Source organism: Suncus etruscus, chromosome 2 (assembly GCF_024139225.1).
Source record: "Suncus etruscus isolate mSunEtr1 chromosome 2, mSunEtr1.pri.cur, whole genome shotgun sequence".
Taxonomy (NCBI): domain Eukaryota; kingdom Metazoa; phylum Chordata; class Mammalia; order Eulipotyphla; family Soricidae; genus Suncus; species Suncus etruscus.
The window spans coordinates 18,269,403-18,291,533 of record NC_064849.1 but is presented as its reverse complement, the minus strand read 5'-3'; the positions used below and the strand labels follow the sequence as shown (position 1 = coordinate 18,291,533).

Here is a 22,131-nt window from a genome sequence, read left to right as displayed (position 1 = left end):
CCCGGAACTACTGCCTTTACCTCTGCCTCAGGTGGAGTGTCATGGCCTATGAGACGAAGCTCTCGAGGCCGGCCACCGCCTCCACCTCTGCCACCGACTGGAACGAAGGCTCTGAGGTATGGTCCCGCCTGCAGGGATGCAACCCCTAAAATGTCCTGCTCCTTCCAGACAGGCTAGATGGGAAGCCCAGGGGCCTGGGGCTCTCTTGGGGCAACCCCAGGACTTTGGGGCAAAATTTTCTAAGGGCTCCACCCCCCAGCTGCAGGCCTGACCTCAGGAACTCTCCACACTTAGCTTGAGAACTTTTCTCTCTTCCTTGTGGGACTTCCTATTCACACTGTTGCCTACAAAGCCAGATTATGCCTTCCCATGCCACATCCAGGCTGGTGATGCTGACATAGCTAAGTCCCACCTGTAGCAGGCACTGAAGTTGCTGAGCTGGAAGCCAGCATATCTGGGGCAAAGTCAGGGAGCCAGGGCATGGCAGGCTACAGCCACCGAGCAAGATGCCAGGCTCTGGTGTGGAGAGCAGTTGTCCTGTTGGAGGATGGAGGCTGTTCTGGCACATGTGGCTTGTGGCCAGGCCTGGGGAGAAGGTGGGTAGGCGTGTCAGTGGCTGGGAAAGGGTGGCCCTGAGCTGGCTTCAGGACAGATGGAGTTGGTAACCTGGGTGTGCATGGTTCTGCATAAGCCACAGATCCGGGCTCGAAGTGAGGGGCCTGGGTTCTAGATGCACGGAGTAGTGACTGCAAGGGTGCTCATGCATAGTGAGTGGCGCCCGCTGAATGGCGGGTGCTGTGCCTGGCACCCTGACTTACCCTGGCTGGCCTGGTCACAGGTGCAGCAAATCCTTTTCTACGAGGACTCTGTCGCTGCTCACCTTTCCAAGATCCTCACATCTGATCAGCATTCAGTGGTCATCTCTTCGGCCAAGTGAGTTTTGTGACTGGGATCTCGGTGATCGTGCCATGGCTGGGTGCCTATCCCCGGCCAGAAGGGCCCCTGAGAACCTCCGGTGCCTATTCCCTTAGGGTGCTCTGTGAGACGGTCAAGGACTTCGTGGCACGAGTGGGCAAGGCTTATGAGAGGGCGACAGAGAGCTCAGAGGAGTCAGAGGACATGGCCAAGAAGGTGGGTCTCAGGGACTCCTGGGCAGGGCTGTGGGCAGAGTTGCATGCGAACCTCTGTCTCTTTGTCTTCTCTCCAGTGCTCTGTTCTGAAGGAGAAGCTGGATTCTCTGCTCAAGACCCTGGACGACGAGTCCCAGGCCACATCTTCTCTGCCCACACCACCCCCGACCATTGCAGAGGAGGTGGAGGACGGCGAAGGCACAGGTGGCAGCTGCAGCTCCGCTGGGGACCGGCCCCTCGGCTCGGCGTGCTCTGCCCGTCCGCAGATCTTCCGGCCCCGCGAACAGCTCATGTTGAGAGCCAACAGCCTGAAGAAGGCCATCCGCCAGATCATAGAGCACACAGAGCGAGGTACTGCTGCAAGTGTGCCACACTCATGGCCTGGCATCACACTTGCACCCTCATATACCCGGGCATGCACAGCCCAGCAGGTACACACACACACACACACACACACAGCTAGACAATGAAACATGCACCTAGGAATGCATAAAAATTACTTATATGTCCAGGCATGCACATGTACGTAGCCAGGCACATGGACACACACACAAATCATGCATACCTACATACACGCACACTTAGGCCATCCTTCCTGAGGCACGTGGGAGTCAGGGCCTCCATTGGATCCCTTTTATCACGTGTGTGTAGGCCTATCTCCCAGTACACCAGTTTCATGTCTGAAGGAAAACCCTGGGATCCTGGGTGGACATCAGAACTGGGAAGGCCTACCCTGGGGGAAAGGTGCCTCCCAAGAAAGGCAGAGCATGTGAGGGAAATGGTCCTGATGGGACCCTCCCCTTTGGGTCTATCTCAGAGGGCTCCCCTCCCCTGTCTTCTCCCCTGGTCCTGCACACATTGTACCTCCCACCTCCTCTTGGCCTCACTTGTGTGCTGGGTGGGAGTCGGGGGGCTGAGCCCCTTGAGGGGCCACTTGGGCCAGCTGCTGCAGCTCTCCTTCCCTGCAGCTGTGGATGAACAGAACGCGCAGACGCAGGAACAGGAGAGCTTTCTCCTGGGGCTATCGGACAAGAAGGACCTATTGCCCTCCGACAGGCTGGGCCCTGGCCAGGGTGAGAGTGGCAGTGCCAAGGCCCGAAGCCTTCGTAAAGGTATAACCACTTGCTGGCTGAAAGGACAGGCAGCGTAGATGGGTGGGGTCTGGGAAACTCTCCGCACACCCCCTCAGAGCTGTGGTCCCCTGACTGCAGCTGCCAGACCCCACTGAATGCCTCCTACTTCTCCAACTCTCTGTGAGAATATCTTGTCCCCATGCCTGTCACCACAGATGTCCTATGAGGGACAGGTGCCCCCCCCCCCCCATTGTCTGGTACCTCTAGGTCTCCATGAAGTCCTCTCACCACACCTATCTCAGACTGCACGCACATATGACATAGGTGCTGATAGCTTCCTGTTGGCCACCCCTGCCTGGGACTCCTGCTTGATCTGTGCCCACTGTGCTCCTGCCTCATCCAGCCCATCAGTCCCTCCTCTGGACACCTCTACCTCACTCTCGACAGGACTGTTTCTATGGCCTGCCTGTCCTCACGCCTTCCTCCCAGTGCTGATGAATCCCCGTGGGTCAGCCCAGCCTGTCCTCTCTTGCAGTGTCCAGGTCCCCCTGTGAGAAGCTGATGAGCAAAGGAAGCTTATCCCTGGGCAGCTCTGCATCCCTTCCACCCCAGACAGGAAGCCGGGACAGCCTGCCGGCACTCAACACCAAGATCCTTTTTCCCAGTGAGTATGCCTGGCACTGGGGGTGGGGAGGAAAGTGGAGGGGAAACAGGCAGGGCCATTGCTGGGGCAGTCAGAGCTCTGTCCAGGAGAGGTCTTTTCCAGTCTCCACAGACCCAGGGGATGTTTTGGGAAGGGACTGCAGGTTAGAAGGAGTATTCTTGTGTAAAATGGGAGGAGGGGGACGACACTGCTGTGTAAGAGAGAGGAACATTGCCTGCCAGGAGCTCGTTCTCCCAGGGTAAAGTGGAAACCACTTTCCTTGTGGGGTTCTTGTTTGTGGGGAGCTTCCTCAGGACTTTCCTAAGGAGCAAAGGCTGGTTCATGGGGTGGGCCTGGGAACTGATGGTGGACTCTTCACCAGCCCTGTCTGCCTAGTGGGAACGTATAGGTTTGGAAGTGGCTCGTAGCTTCCGGGGGTTGGAAGGACTCAGCCTGGGAAATGGGCGAATGGGTAGTTCCTGGAGAGCATTTGCTGCCTTTGCAGAGTCCAGGTGGGCCCTAGTTCACATGTCCTGGCCCAGCTGTATCTATCCCCATAACTCACTGTTTGCAGCATCAGCAGGCACTTCTCATGGCCTGGTCTACACTAGACTCAGATCAGGAGGGTTTCACCTGAGGCCCCAGGAGACATTGGGGTGAGGGTCACACACTGCCTCAGTGGTACTGACTGAGATTGGGATGCTCTGATGGCTCAAAGACTCTGGCTCCTGTCCTCTGCCCTGCAGCCGTGTGGCCTAGGAAGTCTGAATCATTGTCAGCTCCTCTCCTCTGTCCCCTGCCTCCACAGCTGTGTGGCCAGGATGTCTAGCTTATTCCTGGGATGTCTGACTCATTGCTGGGATGTTTGGGCACAGCCCCTCTCTTCTCCCCACCTTATCCCGTCTCCTTTTTCTACAGCTGTGCGTCCAGGGATGTCTGGGTCATTGCCGGGAGGCTCTGTCATCAGTCGTCTGCTGATTAACGCAGACCCCTTCAGCACGGAGCCCGAGAACCTGTGAGTAGCAGCCCCTGAAGAGGGCTCACTGCCTGGCCTTTCTTCAGCTGCGATCCCTGCTGAGTGTTGAAGTGGGTCTTCCACTGTATCTGGAGTAGGTTGGGCCATGAGAAACCTCTTCCCAGCAGTTTTTTCTGCTGTTTGTGAGGGTCATGCAGTCTGTCTGAGGCTTATAGAAGGTGGTACAGGAGGCTGGATGGAGGAGGGACTCCCTCCCACCGTCTCACACACTTTCCTGTGCAGCCCATGGGTCCTTGGGCATTACCAAAGCAGCTCACAAGGGTTTTTTCTCTGTACCATGAGACTGTCGGGAAAGGGGCCTCATGCTCAGGTGTCCGCTCTAACCCCATGGACCCCACGAGCAATTGAGTTATTGGGACCTGTGGCTGGCCCCTCTGTGCCCAGCCATGTCCTCAGGCTGCTTCTCTTGGAACTCTGAGGGTTTTGCCTGTGCTGATCTGGAGGCCTTTTCTCCCCTCCTACTTAGAACCACTGGTCTCCCTGCTCCAGCTCCACTCACATCTGGAGCTCAGAGGGGTCGTAGGGGGCATGTGAGCTGGATCTCGGCAGAGCTGGAAACTGGCTCTGTGGGCCCACAGGGACACGTGCCGGGCAGCAAGGGCCATAGGCTGACATGGCTTTATGCTCCCACAGCGACTGTTACACTGAAAAGTGCGTCATGAACAACTACTTTGGCATCGGGCTGGATGCGAAGATCTCACTGGACTTCAACAACAAGAGAGATGAGCACCCCGAGAAGTGCAGGCAAGTCCTGGGACTGTGGGTGACTGAGGGGAACAGAGAGTGGATTCTGGGGCACAGCCCAGGATCTATCCCCAGGGTGAGGCAGGTTGGGGCTCTTTGCTCAACCCCAGGACATCAGCTGTCCTGGAAGTGACTTCTTAGGAGGACCTCGTGTAGTCCCTGATGGGCCATGGCTGCCCAGAGCCTCCACAGCGGGACACATGCTCACTCATGCCACTGTGCTGTGCTTAGGAGCCGCACCAAGAACATGATGTGGTATGGGGTGCTGGGCACTAAGGAGCTGCTGCATAGAACCTACCGGAACCTGGAGCAGAAGGTGCTGCTGGAGGTGAGGTGGCCCCTCCCTGTCCTGGTTTCCCCCTACTCTCTCTCTCTCCTTTGGGTGCTGCTGACCCTGGCCCTTCTCTCTCTCAGTGCGATGGGCGACCCATCCCCCTGCCCAGCCTCCAGGGCATCGCAGTCCTCAACATTCCCAGCTACGCCGGAGGGACCAACTTCTGGGGTGGTACCAAGGAAGATGATGTACGTGGGGGCTCAGGGCGGTGGGGGTGGGGGACCTTGTAGATGCGGTGGGTGGTGGTAGACACTGATCATGGCAGATTTTCTGACCTTGCCCAACTGAGCAGTCTGGGAAGGCTTTGAGGAGGCGGTCTTGTTGTTTGGGGTTGCCAAGATGAGTGGGGGTGCATCTCACTGTGTGTGGAGCTGTGAGGATGCCCCTAGCTCAGGCTCGGCTTGTTAGACTTTTGCAGCCCCATCCTTCGACGACAAGATCCTGGAGGTGGTTGCCGTGTTCGGCAGCATGCAGATGGCAGTCTCCCGGGTCATCCGGCTGCAGCACCACCGCATTGCCCAGGTGAAGCCCCAGCTCACTGTTGAACCTGACCCTACGTCCTTTTACTGGCTAGAATTGTAGAATCGGGTCCCATTGGCTTCCTGCCCGCATACCCTGCACTCTTTGAGGTGCTGCCTGTGTCTACCCCACTGGGACCCTGCATGAGAAGGGCTGGGTCCTTAGGCAGGGATGTCATGGATGTGGCCCCCCCACTAGGCGGGCAGGTTCCCCTTTCCCTCTGGTGAGGGACAGAGACCCCCAGACCCATGGTGCCTCCTTCCACAGGAGCCAGGAGTCCTGTAGAGCACTGATTAGTTCTTGCCCAGAAAGTGGTTGGGGGTCTCTGATGGGGATTTTCTGGGTGTTGCTGGGCCCAAACTGTCCCTGGACAATGGTGGGCTATGGGTGTGGTGCCACCCCTGTGATTGGCTGTGTTGTTTGCCCTAGTGTCGAACTGTGAAGATCTCCATCCTGGGAGACGAGGGTGTCCCTGTGCAGGTGGACGGCGAGGCCTGGATCCAGCCCCCGGGGTATATCCGCATCGTCCACAAGAACCGGGCACAGACGCTTACCAGGGACAGGGTGAGAAGCGCTGCCACACAGTCCCAGGGCTCACCTGGGCACATGGCACACACCTGTTCATCTCACAGAGCACAACTGTGCATAGACCTGGGCACACCTGTGTGTACACCTGTTCATACAACTGTGGGTACACCTATACATTTGGAGATACCTGTTTACACTTGAGAGCACATCAGTTAGAAACCTGTACACTTTCTAAAAAAAGAGTCAGGTGTTTTTTTTTTTCCCCTCCCAAGAATAGTTTTGTCTTTTTGATGTAACGTTTATGTGAAGGTAGCAGAAGTTTCTAGATCAACCCTATCCCCCCTCCGGCCCCATAATGCCCCCTTGCTGGCTGTTGCCTGACCATGTCTAGCGGTCCATGCACTGTTAGCCACATAGAATCCTCTCAGGGGTTGGTGGTGAGGGAGCAGGCATGACTCTGCTTCTTGTGCCCAGGCATTTGAGAGCACCCTGAAATCCTGGGAAGACAAGCAGAAGTGTGAGCTGCCGCGTCCCCCCTCCTTCTCTCTGCACCCTGAAATCCTTTCCGAGGAAGAGGCAACCCAGATGGACCAGTTTGGGCAGGCGGCGGGAGCCCTCATCCACAGGTTGGTGGTGGAGGCCTCACCCAGCTCCTGGTCCCACAGGGTCTCGAGCAAGGGCTAAGCCTGTGTCTATGGAAGCTGCCTCCTGCCTCCCACCAGCACCTTCAACCAGCACCAGTTCAGGGGCCTCCTGCTTCGGCTCCCCCAGCTCTGTTTGTCTCACAGTCCCTCTCTTCCTCCTCCATCCAGCACCTTCAATGCTGCTGCATCCAATGCCCCTCCCAGTCACTTCTCTCTCCTCCTCCTCCTCCTTCTACTCCCTCTCATCTACCTCCCCTATTCTTTCTCTTGTCTCCCTCTCCTTCCCCCACCCCCAGTAATCACCTTCTCTCCCATCTGCCCTTTCCTGATAGTGGCTCAGTCTCTGCTTCTAAGCAAGAGGGAATTCCTACAGCTGTCCCCTTAGCACTGGGCACCCACAGTCACTGCTCCTGTGTCCCAGTGCTCTCTCTGCTTCTCTGCATGGGGCACCCCATGACTATCCCCATCCCCAGCCAGATTTCTGTTGTTAACCTTGACCTGTTAGACCCAGGGTGTCCCCTAGACATACATATGTCCCCTGGTCATACACCCAGCCAGGGTGTGGGTGGGTCTGCGTGTACCCCTCAGAGGGTGGGGTGCTGGCAGCTCCCTGTTTAAAGGGGCAAGACCTTCCCTAGGACAGATCTGGGTCTGTGTGTTCCCTGTAGTCGAGCCATGTTCCCTGGGGCATACCAGGCCCGTGTGCTCACTGTGGGGGGGGGGGGGGTCCATGCTCCCTAGGACGTACTTGGGCCCATGTGTCTGCTGGGTGGAGTCATGCTGGTTCTGAATCTAGCCTGACGTCAGTATCATGTCCTGTAGCATCCGGGAGGTCGCGCTGTCGCACCGGGACATGGAACAGGAGCTGGCTCATGCCGTCAACGCCAGCTCCAAGGCCATGGAGCGGGTGTACGGAAGACCCCGGAGCTCAGAGGTACCTGCACGTCCCACCTGTTCCTCCCACCCTCTAGATCATGATGGCAAACTCATGACATGCGAAGGCCTTGCAGCTGGCATGTGGGAAGGTCCGCAATTAAGATATGCAGCGCGTGCCCATAGTTTTTAGATACTAAAATCTTGTTACTAAGATTTAATTGACGTGCTGGCACTTTTGAGGAAATTCTTTGGTTTTGTGCAGCAGTTTGGACACGCAGGCTCAAAAAGGTTAGCCATCACTGCTCTAGACAGTCCCCCCGCCACTTGCACTTTGCCTCATTGTGTTCCTCTACCCTCCCAACAGTGGCCCCATTAGAGTCCTTTCAGTGTCCTCCTCTATGGTGTTCCCTTACCCCACATCATCTCTGTCTCCCCAGGGCCTCCCGTGCAGCAGCGTCCTGGAGATGGTGAGCAATGTGAAGGCACTGCGCAGCGAAACGGAACTGCTGCTGGCCGGGAAGATGGCCCTGGTGAGTGGGTGCTGCGGGCACTGGCCCCCCAGGTTGTCATCTTTGAGCTGGGGGGATGCTTAGACCATGGCAGTAGCGCCAGCTTACCATAGCCTATGCTGGGAGCACCTGCTCCTCCCCTGTTCTGCAAAACTGAACAGCAGTTCAGATGGACTGGGAGAACCCGAGGGCTGACCTGGCTGTGAGCATGTGCCAGGATGGGGATAGTGTCCACCCTGTGATGCCCCTTGTGCAGGCTCACGCACACACTCACCCATTTATGCACCCACCCACCCACACAGTTGCTCACACCCAACCCTCCTTAGTCATTCACTCGTTTGGGAATTTCTGAGCCCGGCTCTGCAGCTTATCTGGTGTGAGTACAAAGTCCTCGCTGCCCTGCCTGGCTCCTGATGGCCATCCTTGTCTCTCCTCTGCCCAAGCAGCAGCTAGACCCTCCCCAGAAGGAGCGTCTGGGAGCTGCGCTCACGGAGATGGACCAGCAGCTCAGGAAGCTGATGGACACGCCCTGGCTGTGCCAGTCCCAGGAGCCAGGAGACGACGAGGTGCGTAGTCAGGGTCTGGCCGCTGCCCCTTTCCTTCCGAGGGACTTCTGGGCTCGTTTGTCACAGCCTTCATGGCATTGGAATGAGACCAGCCCTCGGTGCAGGGTGCATTGCCCGTGGACATAGCCGTGGTCTCTTGCTTGCTCAATCCCTCAAATGTGCAGGGGCTGCAGCTTGTCTTAGCAGTGTCGCTGTTTGGGCTGTGTGTTTGGAGGTGTTGCTGCCTGCAGATGGCTGGGCGCCTTTGTGCTCCCAGCAGAGCTCGTTGGCCCCCAGATGACCGAGAGATTAGGCAGATCCTGCACTTCCCCTTGGTTTGTTTTGATGTTTGATCTTCCATCTGCTGTTCCATCTGATTTGTGTTCTCTATCTGGGTCTTTTCCATGTGGTGTTCTCCTAACAGGATTCCTGTAAATGGCATGTCCACACTAGAAGTTCCAGCACCCTGGTGCTTACTAGATCCAGACAGGAGCTCCATGTCCCTTTAGTCAGGGTTGGGCACACAGTGGGGGAGTGGCCAGTAGGTTATTGGGAACTTCATGGTCATACATAGGGTCATGGTTGGTTTAGCCTTAAAACCATTTTGGAAACAGAGGCAACCACTGCACAGCCTGCTTGTGTCTGTACTGCGTACTCCCATTCCTATACCCTCTCCCTACTCCCAGGAGGATGGGTAAAGTAGAGGCCAGACAGCTGGTGGGGTGGACAGGGCCGGGGCCACTCTGCAAGCTGAGGCCTTTTCCTCAGTGAGTCATTCAAGAATCAGAAAAAGGTGATGGCTCCATGATCTGATTCTTGAAAATAAAATGACCTGGCAAGTATAATCCAGCAAAAACATGGATAGGATGAAGCCATTCGGGCCCCGCCAGCTGGTTTTCAGGGGATTTGGGTCCTTCAGACTGCAGTTCAGAGACTTGAGAAGCTCACCCAGAAAAAATGTGAACAGAGCATTGAAATGTTAGTTCAGGGTCAGGAGCCACGTACAGGCATGGGCCCCCCTTTGTCCTTGCCCCCAAAGTGGGTGAACCTAGTGTGAGATCTGACTGTGAGCCATGACAGCAGAGCTGTGTGCTGCTGGGACGGTTCCTTTGGTTCCAGGTGGTTGCTTTCTAGAAACGAATAAATTCACCCCCAACAGGAGTGTCACAGGTGCATGCATCCTGAGAGCTTTGGGGAGCTCTGCACCATGTGGGGTCAGGTTTGTGGCCCTGGAGTAGACTCAGTGAGTCTTTTAAGTCACAAGGAGATGGGTCCCCTCAAACACTCAGTCCTTCGGCCCTTCATGCCCTTGCTTCTGAAAGGAGAAATCAAGGGAGACAGGCTGGCAGGAAGAGGAGCAGGTAATCTCCAGGGGACCTCAGACCTCCCTGGCTGCCCATGGGTAGATCCAGCCACGTACAGGCACCATTGGTGGAGGCTCCCCACCCACATCCTGGGCTACCCCTGCACTCCTCATGCCAGGTGTGCAGAGCCCATGGGAGCTTTGGTCACACGAGACACATGGCCCTGATAAGTTTGACACTGGCGTGGTGGGGCCAGTGGCAAAGGCGACCACCCAGCAGACTTAGAATCGGGGTACAGAGACAGCTGGAGAAGAAGGGGGTGTGAAGGCGGGCCACGAAGAGGCCCAGAGAGCCCAGAGTGGGTGAATTGGGAGCCCCGGCGCATGGGCTCTGGGAGCAGGCCTCACCCCGTTTCTCCTTTCCCCTAGAACGCCATCCTGGATCTCTCCAAGCGCAGCCGCAGTGCCAAGTTCCGCCTCGTGCCCAAGTTCAAGAAGGAGAAGAACAACAAGAACAAGGAAGCACTCAGCAGCCTGGGCGCCCCGGGTACCTGTCCCCTGCAGGCTGTACCTCTGCTCCCCCGGCTCTGCAGCAGGGCCAGGCCAGCGGCACCTGTGGGCAGGCTTAGCCTCTGGGGCACGGGGTGCTGACCTGGGACTAACCCAGAGTCTCCTGCCTGCCTGCCTGCCAGAGGGTGTGTGTGTGGGTGAAGCACAGCAGAGGTGACGGACAACACAGAGACCAAAAGCCATACTCAGACCACAAACTATGTCTGCTTCTGGGGATACTGCTTGGGGTCCTGGGAGTGGGACTATGATTGGGGCAGTGAACTCAGCAGAATAAACCCGGGTTCCACGTGGTGTCATGTCATCCTCAGCATGGCCGTCCTCTGCTGCCTCTGGGTGGGGATGGTTCCCCATAGTGGCCAGAGTCGGTGAATTTCTGCCCTCTGCTTGCTGCAATAGTGTCCTTGTTCCTTGTCTGGGACCCTGATCTCTGGCCTGCTGCTGGCCCTGAGCAGGGGAGGGCACTGCACTGAGGGAAGGGGGTGTCCACTCGGTATGTGTGTGTGTGTGGGGGGGGGGCACCAGCCTAGTGGGAGGGCGCCTGCTGCTGGGTGTTGGGTTAGGTTGTCGGGCGCTGCCGCCTCTTGTGGGTGTCAGGCATTCAGCGTTGTGGTTTCCACCCTTCGCAGCACACCTATGGGGGCCGGAGGAGGTGGCGGCCTGGCTGGAGCGCTTGAGCCTCTGTGAATACAAGGACACCTTTATGCGTCATGACATCCGGGGCTCTGAACTCCTGCACCTGGAGCGAAGGGACCTCAAGGTAACTGCCCAGTGCCCCCAGAACCCAGTGGGTCCTCTCTGTGGCCTGCGTCCCCTAGTCTGTTATCCCCTTGGGATACGCGTGTGTCTGCATGACTCCTGGGGTCAGCAGAACCTTCGCACGGTCCCTGGCTTAGCAGAGGGGCCTGGGCTGAGCAGAACTGTGCTGTCTTCACGTGATGCCTCTGCCACATCTCAGGGACTCTGAATTCTGCAGGGCTAATGGGTGCCCCTCATAGGGTGGAGTGAAGTAGGGACTGGGACCAGGGGTGCCTGTGAGCCCCCCACATCACAGCGGCTGCCATCTCATTGCAGGACCTGGGCGTGACGAAGGTGGGCCATATGAAGCGGATCCTATGCGGCGTGAAGGCGCTGAGGCGCGGTGGGCCTGCAGCCGAGGCCTAGTGGCAGCCCTGGTGGCCTGTGGCCCAGACGCAGCCCACGGAAGGCTGGTGCTCATGGTGCTAGAATCCCACCGCCTGGATAGGACCCGCCATGCCCGAGCGGATCCACCAACGCAGCTACCTTGGCCGAGGGGCCCCTGTTCCTGGATCCCCACGACCCGGCTCCAGTGGTGTGGGACCTGCCAGCAAGTTGTGGGCCCCGCAAAGTGCCCCCTTTCCTGCTGGCAGGTGGTGGCATGTGCTTCAAGGCCTGCTTGCCTGGTTTTGGAGTGTCACCAGAGCCGGTGGCTGTCCCACTCAGCAGGGTCCCAGGGCTGGGCTGCTGCCTCCTCTGACCAGGGACCAAATCCATCCTGATCACTTCCAGGATGCTATGGGTGATGGACTTGGTGGGGAGGCTCTGAAAACGCCTCTCACCTCTGGGGCCAGGTTGGGGCAGGGTAAGGGACATCCCAGGTCACACTGCTGGGACCCTGCTTCCTACTGCGGACTCAGTGTGTGCTTCCAGAGGAATGAGGTTCTCAGAGGGGTTCAGGACCCACAGGGCCCTGTGCTGCAGATTCGTGGGCTCCCGTCTCTGGCTTGGGGCCGCTCCCACTCTTCCTTTGCCCAGGCTCCCAAGCCAGGCAGGAGATGCCTCGGGTTCTCCCGTCTTCCCATGCAGTGCTTGCCTCCACAGGACAGCCGCTGGGGAAGAGGGAGGAGGGAGGAGGGAGGAGGGAAAGGGCCAAGCTGGGCCTGGGAGCAGCAGTTTCTGGGCTGCAACTCGTCTCAGCACTCGGCAATGGTGACAGTGACAGTGTCAGCACAGCAAGGCGGGGGCTTGTGGGCTGTCCTGCCAGAGGGACCCCCGTACCCCGGAGCAAAGGCGTGAGTCCTCTCCTATTTATGACCCTAATTTATACAGTACCCCCGAGGAGCCCAGGCCTTTGTAATGCTGTGTACAGACCTACTTCCAGTGTGAGCCCCATTCCATGTAAAATAAAACGCCTGTTTTCATCTTCCTTGGCCATATAGTGTCCTGGTCCTTTCTACTTTGAAGAAACTGGTGGCCAGAGGCTCTTCTAGACCTATTCAGAAGTGAGGAAGTTGGAGACGCAGTAACTGGGGAGCAGGATATACACTCCCCACCTCGTTTCATGTTTGTGGGCTCTGTATCAGGTGAGGTCAGAGTTCACCAAGGAGGTGGGTGCAGTCTCTCACTCCTGCCCACACCCTGTGCAACTACTACTTCTCAACTTCACACCTTCACAAGGTGTCCTGGTAAGGGCAGGGACCAGCCTGGGGAATTGGCAGGGAACAAAGGATGGTGAGGGCCCTGGAAGCTGCATTCCTCCTATGCTCACCAGAGCCCAGTTTTGTGCTGCTATGATTGTCTGCTGGCCAGCCAGGATCAGGCCTTTGTAACAGTGGCTGCCAACATCCCAGCCATCACATCCAACATAGCATGTCTTATCAGTGTGAGTGAGCAGGTGACTGGCCTTGTTCTATCTCAAGAGCAGCAGCTTTTCCAAGCCCCGGCTTCCCTGTCCTACAGACTTGCATCCCCCCAACCAGAGGAAGTGAGGTGGGTGGCACTGCCCACATGTAGCTTCTGCCTGATACCCTCCTGTGGTTTCCCAGGAGAAAATAGGTGCAGCATATGGCAGGGCAAGGCAAATGGCCATCAGACTCAGGGAAGCATCCCTGCTGAACTGGGTGCCAGCCTGATACCCAGCTCAGCCTGCCTGGTGCTTGAGGACATGGTCCAGCCCAAGCAGCATCCTGGTACTGAGCTCATTCAGAGAGCAGGTGGTACAGGATGGCTGCCACCTTTCCCCTAAACTTCTCTGTTAGTGTAGGGTTGAGGGCTGGAGTGATAGCACAGCTAGGTAGAGCATTTGCCTTGCATGTAGCCTATCTGGGTTTGGTCCCTGGCATCCCATGTGGTCCCCAAGAACTGCCAGGAATGACCCTTCTGAGCACAGAGCCAGGAGTAACCGCACCACTTGGTGTGCCCCTCCAATAAAGTCAGGGTTCAGGCTTTGCATGTAGCAGCCCCATTTTGATCTCTAAATCTCAAACACCACAAGGGCCACCAGGTGTGGTCCAATCCTCCTTTTCCCCAACCAAAAAAAGTACAGTACAGCACAGCAGATAGGGCATATTTGCCTTGCATCTGAATCGGGGCTGAACCTATTCTTGGCATCTCATGGTCTCCTGAGCACTTCCAGGAGTAATCATTGTCAGTGTGACCCCCAAAATAAAGCACTGTCCAGTGTAAACGACCCAGCCAGAGGATGGATTCGAGTCCCAGGACAAGGAGACGTTGGATGCCATTGTCTTGGGGGCACCTTCTTCCTGTTGGGGATGTGAAATGAGGGCACTGCCCCGGGTTTCCCCCAGCCCGTGCCCAGGGCAGTACGTCAGGTCTCCCTCTGCTTGCCCTCCTTTGGGTGCTTCCAGTATGTACAAGAGGCACTGGGCTTGAGCAGAAAACCTCTCTGGAGATGGGACCCCAGGCTGGAGTGGACCCGCAGTGACCTTGGGCCTCTTAGTGGTCCTCGTTCCTCATTTGGGGGTGGCAGAATGGGTGGCTCCCCTGGGTTTCCTCTTATTCCAGCCTTGCTATGGTGGCTGCTGTTCTGCATAGGGCCCTAGAAGGGGCACAGCTGCATGTAGCATCTGTCACAGGCTGTAAACAAAGGGCATGGTGCCTCAGACGTTTTGCTGCTGCTTTGTGGACTGATGTTTAATTCCAAAAACAAGGGGTTGGAAAATCATAGGAACTTGATCTTGGGGGTACTTTGAAGTTTGGTAACTGAATGTTGGACATTCTTGCCTTGTCTTGGCCTTTGATGAAGCTGCTGATGGACTTAGGAATGTTTTCCCCCCTCCCACAATGTGGGCGTGCTCTGTCACCTATGCAGTATGACAAGTGTGTGCCAAAGGCCAGGCTTAGGATTTTAGAAAATTTCCTTAAATGTACCTTTTTCTTCTACTACTGACTTGGAGGGTGGATATGATGGCTGGACCACCAGCTGCCCAACTGGCCATGGACGGAGGTAGCAAGTGGAAGGAGTGTGCAGGGGAAGAGAACAGGTCCTCAGTCTTCTGCCCCGTTCCCCCCCCCCCCCCCCGCGCCCCCCAATCCCAGGTTTTGCTTTCTGGAGTTGACTTTCCTGACAGCCCGGACTCTTCCAAAGGCAGAAGCCTTATGTGGAAATGAAGTGCCCTGCTGTCCGGTGGCTTGGGCATGGAAAAGCAGGTACCCCTGTTGCCAGAGTTGAGGGAACCGACTGGAGCTACCAATGGTGGAGCACCAGGGGATCGGGAGCAGGGACAGGCTAGGTCGAACTTGGGGCCACTTGATGCTATGACACTGCACCAAGTCCCTGTTTCTGGAAGGTCAAGTCAGCCAAGCCCATGTGGGTACATAGGAATGGTGGCAGCCCAGCCTTGTGCCATTCCCTGAAGAAAAATTCCAGGGGCCAGAGGGGGCTTCCTGGGCCTTTGAGCCTGTCAAATCCCTGGATCACATCGATTACATCCCTGGAAGCATGCCATCCGGGGGGGCCCCCCTGCTTGGCCCCAATTCAAAAAGGAGCCAGGATGCCTTGTCTTGTGGGGGCCTGTTCTGAAGAGAAACAGGTTTCAAGAGCCAGGCTGTGGACCTGGGGAGGATGAGTGCACAGACCCCCTCCCTGTTCAGCCAAGTCTGACATTTGCCACACCTGTTCCGGTTACCCTCAAGCCTGACTTTACAAACACGACTGTTCCACTAAGCAGCAGATGAGACCTTTGCATGTAGAAACGTTTATTCAGCATCGGAAATTAAGGCCATGTGCAGTGAGTGGGCCACACAGGGCATTCTTGCCAGCGAGACACGGTTGAGAGTCTAGAAGAGAGAAGGTCCTGACAAGGACGACTCAGGTGCTGCTTTCCTTCACAAGCCCTGATGGCTCCTGTGGGACAGGCAGCAGTGGCCCAGAGACGAGCTATTCGAGGCTCCAGGGGAGGTCCCTATGTATGGTTAGTGCCCAGAGTGTTGGAGGCATCCGTCACCTCACACCTCATAGGTTTGGAGGAAGGTGGGGCACAAGCAATGCCAGGTGCTTCCCAGAGTGCATGGGGCTGGTCCCCCTCAGTACCACCACCTGGGACTCCTCTCAGTGCTGTGAGCTGAGTCCTCTAGAGCATACAGTCTTGAGATGGAAGAGGCACCGCAGTCTCACAGAAGTGGCCCATCTCTGGCCCACATGGGGGCAGCATCCCTGAAGCTGCCAAAAAGTGAACTTCTGGTTGCAGACAGTGCAGGCTGCCCTGGACAGTGATGGGAGACAAGAGGGCGTGGTCCTCTGGGTCCAGGCCCATTTCTACCTCCCCTACAGTCAAGAGCCTCCCCCAAGCCCCCCCCCCCATCTTGTCCTGGCTCTGCCAGGACCGAGCCTAGCAGGCAGGACTCACAGCTGAGGACAAGAGGGAGGCACAGTGCTCTCGAGTTCACAAGGTGCGGAGAGCCTGTGCGCCGCAGGGTCTGTGGGGCCGGGCCTGTGCTGCAGGGCCAGTGCCTTGTCCCACTGACACCAGTGGCCCCGTACTAGGGGTGCAGCATCTGCAGGATCCTGAGACAGGGCTGTGGCGGTAGCTCTATCTGAAGGTCCCAACATGGATGGATAGAGAAGCTTCTGGCCCATGAGGCCACTTAGCTTCTTCGGAGATGTCATTGCTGGGCACACGAAGGGCTGCTTGGCTGTGGGAGACATGGGCTGTCACAGGCTACCATGCTCAGGCCCAGGCCAACTGGGGATACCCCAGACAGACCAGTGTCTGCACACTTCCCAAGCTAGAGGCCACCTTGGCAGCCAACATTCATAACTGATGGGTCTATCTAGACTGCTGCTGGGCACATGCTTGGGACAAAAGTGTCGGCTCTGCGGGGAGGGCGACTGCTGGGTGCCAAAGGGAGCCTTGTTGAGTGGGCATATGGAAGTGTCTTGAGTCATGTCACCATGCAGCATGGCCCTCCCTCAGGAAAGGCCACGGCAGTGTCTCTGGGGGGTTTCCTTGGCAGAGGGTCTGTTTGACTCCTGCCTCTGCTCCAGGGATAAGCCTCTCAGATCTGTGCTAGGATAGTGGGGCCCCACACTTTTGGGTATGGATACTGGTCTGTGAGATCATGCTGGAAATCTTCCTGCCCAAAGAGCTCCCATACTAGAACTCTCCATCCCCCTCCCCAGTCAGTTAACCTTGACCTTCTCTTGCTCACCTCCCAGCAGCATGGTCATGCCATGTATCCCCCCAGAGCTGGGGCCCTGCTCAAGGCTGACACTGGCCTGAGTGGTATATGTGGGGGGCATGGGAGATGGCAAACAGGAGGCAGGGGTGTCCTGAACAAAGGAACAGACAAGAACAAAACAAAAAACCATAGGCAGGGTACAGGGATAAGGAGGGGGCAGTGTTGTCTTGGCAGCAGGGAGAGAAGGGCTCAGACACAGGGCTCAGAGGCTTCAGGGTGTGAAGGTGTGGAAGGAGTGTGAGAGACTGTGTGTGTGTGTGTGTGTGTGTGTGTGTGTGTGTGTGTGTGTGTGTGTGTGTGTGTATATGAGTTTGGGAGGAGGGTGTGTGAAGGTGTGTGGGTGTGAGAACATGAGTGAGGAAGTAAGAGAGGAGGAGAGATGGGAAGAGATGGAGAGATGGAGCCCGGATGGGCTAAGAGGTAAGCTTCTATTGGGGTCTCTGGTTGAGTCTGAAGACTCAGGACATTCCCAAACGTGCACTCCAGGGCCAACAATCCCTGAACAAGCAAGCAGAGCGGAGCCTCGTCTAATACTAGGAAGTCGCCCCCTGGCGTCCTGAATGGGATAATCAAGAACCAGGCGGGCCTCACCTCTTGTGTCCAGGAGACAGTTTCTGTTTCTCTTTCTCAGCATTGTCTTTGTGGGTGCTGAAATCATCTTCCACCATCTTCTGGAGGTTCTGCAATTACAAGAGTGGCTGAGCCATGTTCGCAGCTTACAGGAGCAAAAAGGATGTAAAGATGTTAAAGGGCAAAGCAAATACTCTGGCCCCAGTATTTTACTTTTATTGAAGTAAAAAGTACTGAAAAAAAAATCAAAATATTATACCAAGAGCTGTAAAATGAAATCTTCATGTATCATATTCAGTATCATGGGCCGGAGAAATAGCACAGAGGGTATTTGCTTTGCACAGAGCTGACCTGGGTTTGATTCCCGGCATTACATATGCCCCTGTGCACTTCCAGAAATGGCCCCTGAGTACAGAGAGCTCTAGGAACCACTGAGCACCACTGAGTATAACTCAAAAAAAAAAAAAAAGTTAACTGTCATACATAAAGATTCAGAGCAGATGTGTAATTAGTATAGAAAAGACTCAAAACCTAGAGTAACACACTTGGGGAAGGACTTGGAAAGTATTTTCATTAACCAGAGTCCATATTCAAGATTTGATCTACTAGAAGAGTTGTCCAGCTTTTTATTCTCCTGGTTCTCTGAATTTATATGCCTTAAGGCTGGATTAAAAAAAAAAAAAGAACAGTCTTATGAAACCATGAGATCCTGGTGTTTGATTGAAATAGCAAGTTTACTATAGACAATTTACCATGACTCGAATTGTATCTCCATCTTTCAGATAATAAGGTGCCAACTGCAAACTTTTTTGCTTTTTCTTCTTTTTCCTCTTGGTACTTTGTTGATGCTACAAAGAAACAAAATTTCTATCCTGAGCAAAGTTAACCGCAAATTCTGACAAAATTCCTAGACCAGGCATGAAGCTCGGGGCATCACCCAACATCAACATACTAACCTACATTACTTCTCTCAAAATGCCTGCTAAGAACAGAGCCCCTAAAACTGCTGCAATTCTCCATCTGTGAAAACGTGGGACTGCCAGCCCAGCCTATATGTGCCCCACTCACCCGGGAGGACAACGGCATCCACAGCCTGTGCGGGAAGTATTTGGCAATTTCTGTCTTCTCCACTGGGAGCTTGTAGATATTGGCGACATGCTGCTGGAGGGAACTGGCTGTGCAGCCCTGGGTCGTGTCCCATACCAGGTCCTCAAAAAGCCAGTTGTCCTGTCCCCCGGGCAGGAGCTGCCACATCCTCAGCACCATGTCATGGGGGCTGCCCGGGACAGGGTGAGACTCAGAACAGTGAGAAATGGAAGTGGGGGAATACCCATGAGGCTCAGCTCATGTCCTCAGTGTCCCCTGAAGGTAGCCCCAAATAGGACAGAGACAGGTAGGCCAGTGGACCAGCTACTTGGAAAGGGGGTGGGAATGACCTACAATGGAGGAGGCACTGGGAAGGCCTAGGAAGAAGGGCTAAGGTGACGGAAGAGGGAAAGCATCTTGTGTAAAGGAGGAAAAAAGGAGACAGACACGCTGGGACCAGACGTTGCCTCATGGTGAGGCAAGAGCGACACTTTGAGGGGTCTTGGAGCTGCCAGAGGCCCAGAGTGCTCGGTCACAGGGACCCTTAGCTGTGAGACTGGCCAGGCCTTGCATAAACCCAGGGCCCTTCATGGGGAGTCCTGGTCCCAATATATTAGAAACAGGATGCAGCTGGCCATTGTGGGGCTGTTGATTCACTGCAGTGAATATATCCCCTAGAGAAAGGAGTGACCAAAGAGACACAATAAAGTCCTAGTCACCTTATCCAGAGGTTCCTGTAAAGTGTTTCCTCCATTAGGTGACAGTGACTAAAAATGTTCTTATTCAAGATTATCAAGTGAGAAAGACCCGGGAGTTTGACTGGGAAATATTTAGGGTGTCCTTAGCCAACAATAATCATTGAAAATGATCAAATGGGTACTGTTAGGGCTCTGGGGAGACAGCTGTGATCACAGACAGCCTGGGCTCTGGTACAGCTTCGATTCTAGTATGGCTGACACACATAGCCAGAGACAGTGAGTGTTTGGGAGAGTGATAAGAGGAGGGTCAGGGCCAGTGTGCTGCTGTCACCGGGCAGACGCCCAGGGCTCTCCACATTACACAGCCCTCAGTGTACTGTACGGACTTCTCCGAAGTGCTGGGAAGTCCTGTGAGTCCATGTTGGAACAAAATGTCTGCCAAGTCTTTGGGGGACACATCTTACCCCAAGTTTTCTTCTTTCTCAAGGGGCTCTAGGCAGATCTCATTTTTCCTTCCCAGCTTATAATCCCTGATAATAAAAGAAAAAAACACACTACTGAGTGACATCACTCATTTTTTAAAACATGGTCAATTTTAAGTTTTCTTTCCTTATTTTATTTATTTTTGTTTGTTGGGCCACACCTGGTGGTGCTCAGATGTTATTCCTGGTTCTGTGCTCAGAAACCACTCCTGGCAGGCTCAGGGGATCACATCAGATGCTGGGAAGATCTAATCAGGTTTGTTTCAGGACGGCTACGTGCCAAGGCAAACACCTTACCCACTGTGCTATCTCTCAGGCCCCCAATTTTAAAGCTTTCTTAAGCTAAAGATTATGACATCTATTAAACTGCTTAAAACACTCAAAAATTGAGACTAGAAGTGAATAATTACTCGGGAAACCGAGGCCAGCATGGAAAATTCCTAGAGAAACAAAATCTAGCAAGACAAGCTTGTGAACAAACAAGCAAAGTTGATAAAGCAACAGGAAGCAAACGGATATTGAGTCAATGATAGAAAAGCCTCCATCAAAAGTCCAGGACCAACGGTTTCAGGGGCAAACTCTACCCAGTCTTGAAAGAATATCAAATATTTTTCAAACTTCCAAATTCTCTTTATGAGACCAGCATTGACTGCATCACAATACCCAAGAGAAGACCTTAAACATCGGGGCCCAGAGAGATAGCACAGTGGTGTTTGCCTTGCAAGCAGCCGATCCAGGACCTAAGGTGGTTGGTTCAAATCCTGGTGTCCCATATGGTTCCCCGTGACTGCCAGGAGCTATTTCTGAGCAGACAGCCAGGAGTAACCCCTGAGCACCACCGGGTGTGGCCCAAAAACCAAAAAAAAAAAAAAAAAAAAAGAAAAAAGAAAAGAAAAGAAAAAAGAAAAGAAAAGAACATCAGGTGCCACAGCTATAATACAGCAGGAAGGGTGTATCCCTTGCATGAGACTGCCTGGATTTGATCTCCAGCATCCCATATGTACCATAAGCCTGCCAGGAGTAAACCCTAAGCACTGCCAGATGTGGTCCCTAAACAAACAAACAAACAAACAAACAAACAAACAAACAAACAAACAAAAGACCATCACAGTCATCTCTGTTGTAAAAAAAGCAAAAACCCTACTACACACAATCAATGCAATCATAATCCATATTCCAGTGCCACAAGTGACTCACATAAACACTTGTGTGGAACCTAAAACTCCTGTGCAGCCAAAGCAATCCTGAGGGAAAGAAGAGAGAGGCTCATGGCATCTCAGTTCACACGAGAAGATAACAGAAACCACAGTGGTGTAAGAATGAAAGCAGAAACTCAGATTGATGGGAGAGAATAGAGACTCAAAATAAACCCCATTATTTATACACACAGACAACTGATAATGGAACCATGAGCATAGAGAAAGGAGAATTAAATTTTTTTTCTTATTATTTTGTTTTTGAGCCAGCGATCACATCCAGTGATGCTTGGAACTTACTCCTGGCTCTGTGCTCAGGAATTAGTCCTGGCAGAACATGGGGGATCATATGAGATGAGAGGGACCAAACCTAGGTCAGTCCATATCCATATACAAGACAAGTGCTCTCTCCGATATACTATCTCTCAAGCTCCATAAAGAAAATTCTTGCTGGGGACCGTGGAGAGCCATATGCCAAAGAAAGGAACTGAAGGATTATCTGATGCCATGTATAAAAGTTAACTTAAAATGAATTATAGACTTAGATGTTACATTAATCCATACAACACATTAAAAAAAAAACAAGCAAAATCCTATAATATTGGTCTCTGTTGTCTTTTCAGATTCAGCTCCACTGGTAAGGAAAACACAACAAAAATAAAATGGAATTGAATCAATTTAAAATAAAAATCAAGGCTGGAGAGATAGCATGGAGGTAAGGCATTTACCTTGCATGCAGAAGGTCGGTGGTTCGAATCCCGGCATCCCATATGGTCCCCCAAGCATGCCAGGAGTGATTTCTGAGCATAGAGCCAGGAGTAACCCCTGAGAACTGCCAGGTGTGACCCCCCCAAAATAAAAATAAATGAAAATAAAAATTGGGACAGAGAGATAGCATGAAGGTAGGGTATTTGCCTTGCATGCAGAAAGATGGTGGTTTGAATCCCAGCATCCCATATGGTTCCCCGAGCCTGCCAGGAGTCCGGGTGTGACCCCCACCCCCCAAAAAAAACCTTAAAAAATAAAAAAATCATTGCATGGGGCTGGAGTGATAGCACAGTGGTAGGACATTTGCCTTGCACATGGCAGAGCTGGACGGACCTGGGTTTGATCCCCAGCAACACAGATGGTCCTCTGAGTCTGCAAGGAGTAATTTCTGAGCACAAAGCCAGGAATAACTCCTGAGCGCCACTGGGTGTGGCCCCAA

General features: G+C 54.3%; 2 protein-coding genes across 2 annotated transcripts in view; one reads left to right on the top strand and one right to left on the bottom strand.

Moving 5' to 3' along the window:
* Positions 1-12,618, top strand: part of DGKD (diacylglycerol kinase delta) — a 69,974-nt gene extending 57,356 nt beyond the window's left edge. The window contains exons 12-30 of the mRNA XM_049769352.1: positions 32-116; positions 839-933; positions 1,032-1,131; positions 1,208-1,481; positions 2,099-2,242; positions 2,739-2,867; positions 3,765-3,861; positions 4,516-4,626; positions 4,858-4,954; positions 5,041-5,148; positions 5,369-5,482; positions 5,909-6,043; positions 6,482-6,633; positions 7,474-7,585; positions 7,965-8,057; positions 8,483-8,602; positions 10,314-10,431; positions 11,081-11,211; positions 11,526-12,618. Of these exons, the coding sequence (XP_049625309.1) occupies positions 32-116; positions 839-933; positions 1,032-1,131; positions 1,208-1,481; positions 2,099-2,242; positions 2,739-2,867; positions 3,765-3,861; positions 4,516-4,626; positions 4,858-4,954; positions 5,041-5,148; positions 5,369-5,482; positions 5,909-6,043; positions 6,482-6,633; positions 7,474-7,585; positions 7,965-8,057; positions 8,483-8,602; positions 10,314-10,431; positions 11,081-11,211; positions 11,526-11,615 (2,305 nt within the window). The 3' untranslated portion in view covers positions 11,616-12,618. The remainder of the gene's footprint in view (positions 1-31; positions 117-838; positions 934-1,031; positions 1,132-1,207; positions 1,482-2,098; positions 2,243-2,738; positions 2,868-3,764; positions 3,862-4,515; positions 4,627-4,857; positions 4,955-5,040; positions 5,149-5,368; positions 5,483-5,908; positions 6,044-6,481; positions 6,634-7,473; positions 7,586-7,964; positions 8,058-8,482; positions 8,603-10,313; positions 10,432-11,080; positions 11,212-11,525) is intronic.
* A 3,471-nt stretch (positions 12,619-16,089) lies between these two features.
* Positions 16,090-22,131, bottom strand: part of USP40 (ubiquitin specific peptidase 40) — a 72,667-nt gene continuing 66,625 nt past the window's right edge. The window contains exons 28-32 of the mRNA XM_049769354.1: positions 19,711-19,776; positions 18,531-18,738; positions 18,215-18,310; positions 17,484-17,572; positions 16,090-16,346 (exon numbers count right to left, since the gene is read on the bottom strand). Coding sequence (XP_049625311.1) covers positions 16,244-16,346; positions 17,484-17,572; positions 18,215-18,310; positions 18,531-18,738; positions 19,711-19,776 — 562 coding nt within the window. The 3' untranslated portion in view covers positions 16,090-16,243. The remainder of the gene's footprint in view (positions 16,347-17,483; positions 17,573-18,214; positions 18,311-18,530; positions 18,739-19,710; positions 19,777-22,131) is intronic.